The sequence below is a fragment of the Magnolia sinica genome, chromosome 2 (assembly GCF_029962835.1).
Source record: "Magnolia sinica isolate HGM2019 chromosome 2, MsV1, whole genome shotgun sequence".
NCBI classification, from domain to species: Eukaryota; Viridiplantae; Streptophyta; class Magnoliopsida; order Magnoliales; family Magnoliaceae; genus Magnolia; species Magnolia sinica.
The window spans coordinates 10,644,112-10,646,710 of NC_080574.1; the positions used below are offsets into that span (position 1 = coordinate 10,644,112).

General features: G+C 43.0%; 1 protein-coding gene across 1 annotated transcript; it reads left to right on the forward strand.

Moving 5' to 3' along the window:
- Nucleotides 1–467: 467 nt before the first annotated feature.
- Nucleotides 468–1,378, forward strand: LOC131234540 (classical arabinogalactan protein 9-like). Its single transcript, XM_058231480.1, has one exon. The coding sequence runs from the start codon at nt 607–609 to the stop codon at nt 1,036–1,038; it is 432 nt and encodes a 143-aa protein (XP_058087463.1). The 5' UTR covers nt 468–606; the 3' UTR covers nt 1,039–1,378.
- The last annotated feature ends 1,221 nt before the right edge of the window (nt 1,379–2,599 follow it).

The following is a 2,599-nucleotide window of genomic DNA, read 5'->3' on the forward strand; positions in this document are numbered from 1 at the left end:
GAGGAGTAATAAAATACACAGGCCGCGTATGATGCTCGATACGCAGGCACTCAGAAATTACAAGCGTGGAATGTATTAACTCAAACAAACCCACCAGATAGATTGTGCATATCGCTGTCCGAAGTCACCATCACAAAATCAAAGTGATTGGACAATCCAAACCTCTTATTCGTGGACAACTAGTCTGTGAAAGACCGTTGGATATTTTTCTTAACCGTCTAATATATGTCCATCCAATCCGATATTCATAAAATGAAATAAGCTTCAATTTTGGATCATGAGATATCTACACTCGGTAACATCATTTAGACGGTTTAATTTCACTACTTATATTTCAAATATGCAATTTTTAAGTAATTTATAAGTGCCTGTGTATCATCTACCATATTCTGCCAGAGTATCAAAGTATCTGTACTCTTTTCTGACCGACCTTGCCAACCCTCCCGCTTTATATACACCCGTCCCTCTCCTCCATCCCTCGTCTCCGAGGAAAAACCCTAAAAACCTTTTCGTTTTCTACTCTTCCCAAAAAAAAAAAAAAAAAAAAAATCCTATTCCCTCATCAAATCCTCATTCTTTCTTCTTCTTTCTCCGTAGAAGAAGAAGATGGGTTCTTCTAGCAACAGTTTTGTTGCAATCGTTGTACTGCTGGGAATGCTGACGGGATCTTCTCTCGCTCAGGCGCCAGGCGCCGCTCCGGCGGCCTCGCCAACCGTCTCTCCGCCACCACCGAAACCTGCTCCGTCCTCTCCACCGGCGGCCCTAACTCCGCCTCCGGCTTCCGCTCCTTCCCCAGTGTCGATCCCGCCGGCTAAGTCACCATCTCCCGCCACCGTTTCTCCCCCGGCACCACCTACTTCATCTCCCTCTCCTTCCTCTGCTCCTCCACCATCCACCATCTCCCTCCCTCCTTCGGCGGCAGGGGCCCCGGCATCGCCTCCGACCGGCAATAGCAACTCCGCTCTCCCCGTCATGAACAGAATCGTAGTCGCCGGATCTGCTCTCTCCGGTATCTTCGCTGCTGCTTTCCTTATTTAGATCCTCGCCGTCCGTTGGGAAGCTTTCTTCGCCGTTGATATTTGTTGGGATGATGCGTGCTGTTTTTTTTTTTTTTTGGGAATTGATATCTACAACAGTCTGGGTGATAGATGCATCCATCTTGACTCCTTTTGGTAATACAATCGTACATTTTTGTACTATCGTTTTTACCGTGAGTAAAAAGGAATGGTGTATCTATTAACTAGTTTGGTTGTAAATGGTAGGTCCGTTTTTCTCTTTTCATTTTATTACTTTGTTTTTATTATCATTATTATTAGTATGGTGTTAGGATTTGGATGTTTATTTATTATAAATACTTTTGATTCTTTTTCTTTTTTAATTTTCAAGACCAAAGTATTATTTTTAGTTTCACAGGCTCACATGGGCTGTCCATTTGAGCAATCTTAGTCGGCTATATATCAAGCAAAAACGCTGAGCGTATGATCTTAACCATCCGAGACTTTGCCCTTTTCTTTATCCATGGGTGCGATGGCGAGGATCTTTGATGGAAGTGATTCTTTGAAACCGTAAGAATTCATGTTCGACGTTAGGATGGAGGGTTGGAATTGTTGATTGGACGTTATCTTCTGAGAACAAATCTTCACTGTCCATTTTATAGGCTCTACTGATAGGATGGTTAGAATACTTGGGATCCATGAACAAATCTTCACTTTCTCCCTGTTACAGATGGTAAGGTTGATGAAGCAATCGAGACCGTGAACACTAGTGGGCCTCAATGTGGACGGCGTATGCTTGAAAAATCACATTTTTAGACAATCCTAGCCATCACACGTTTTGCCTTCCTTGTTTTGGAGGCCGCTGATCAGATGGTTAGGGTCATCCACCAAAGTCACATACGCCAAGTGATGATGGTCACCAACGAAAAGTAAAGCTTCCATGCCACGTGTTATGCAGTGATGGCTCTACCTTATCGCGGGCTCAGGTGATGTCCATTAAAATCAGAAGAGGTTAGGGTCGTCCATGCAGACCGGGTCTATATTTGGGACATCTAATAAGGAAATAAGATGTCCACTGATCAGATCAGATCAGATAAGGGTTTCCTATCCATGCCACGTGTCAACCAGAAGAGGCGTGCAATTGATGGATAATCCAAACCGTTGAAGGTTGGTAGCCACGAGCAATTGTAGCTGTTTTGAGGGTGACTAATCGAGCGTTTTCAATTCATACCTACTGCTCATCTAATACGTTCGTTTCAATTCATACCTACTGCTCATCTAATAAGTTGGTTTCATCGTTGAATGAACCATGCACAAAAATTCTCCCTTGCTACACAGATTTACGTTCCATATTCATTTTTATCATTTGGTCGGTCCAATGGAGAACGGGTTTAGGAAAATTTTCAATTTAAGGGGCCAGTTGGGTCTATCCCATGATGGGCATGTGAAATCAACTCCAGGTACATATAAAATATTAGCCCAATAGAAAATCTGCACCTAAAAAAATCAAAAGTTCACAGAGTGTGGCTCGCCTGAGTCACAGACGTTGATATGTTTATTTCATCAAAGTTCACATGGTGTGGCTCGTCTGAGTTATGGATTTG

Excerpts from the sequence above, each read along its gene's own strand:
- LOC131234540 (XM_058231480.1), top strand. The coding sequence starts at position 607 with ATGGGTTCTTCTAGCAACAGTTTTGTTGCAATCGTTGTACTGCTGGGA.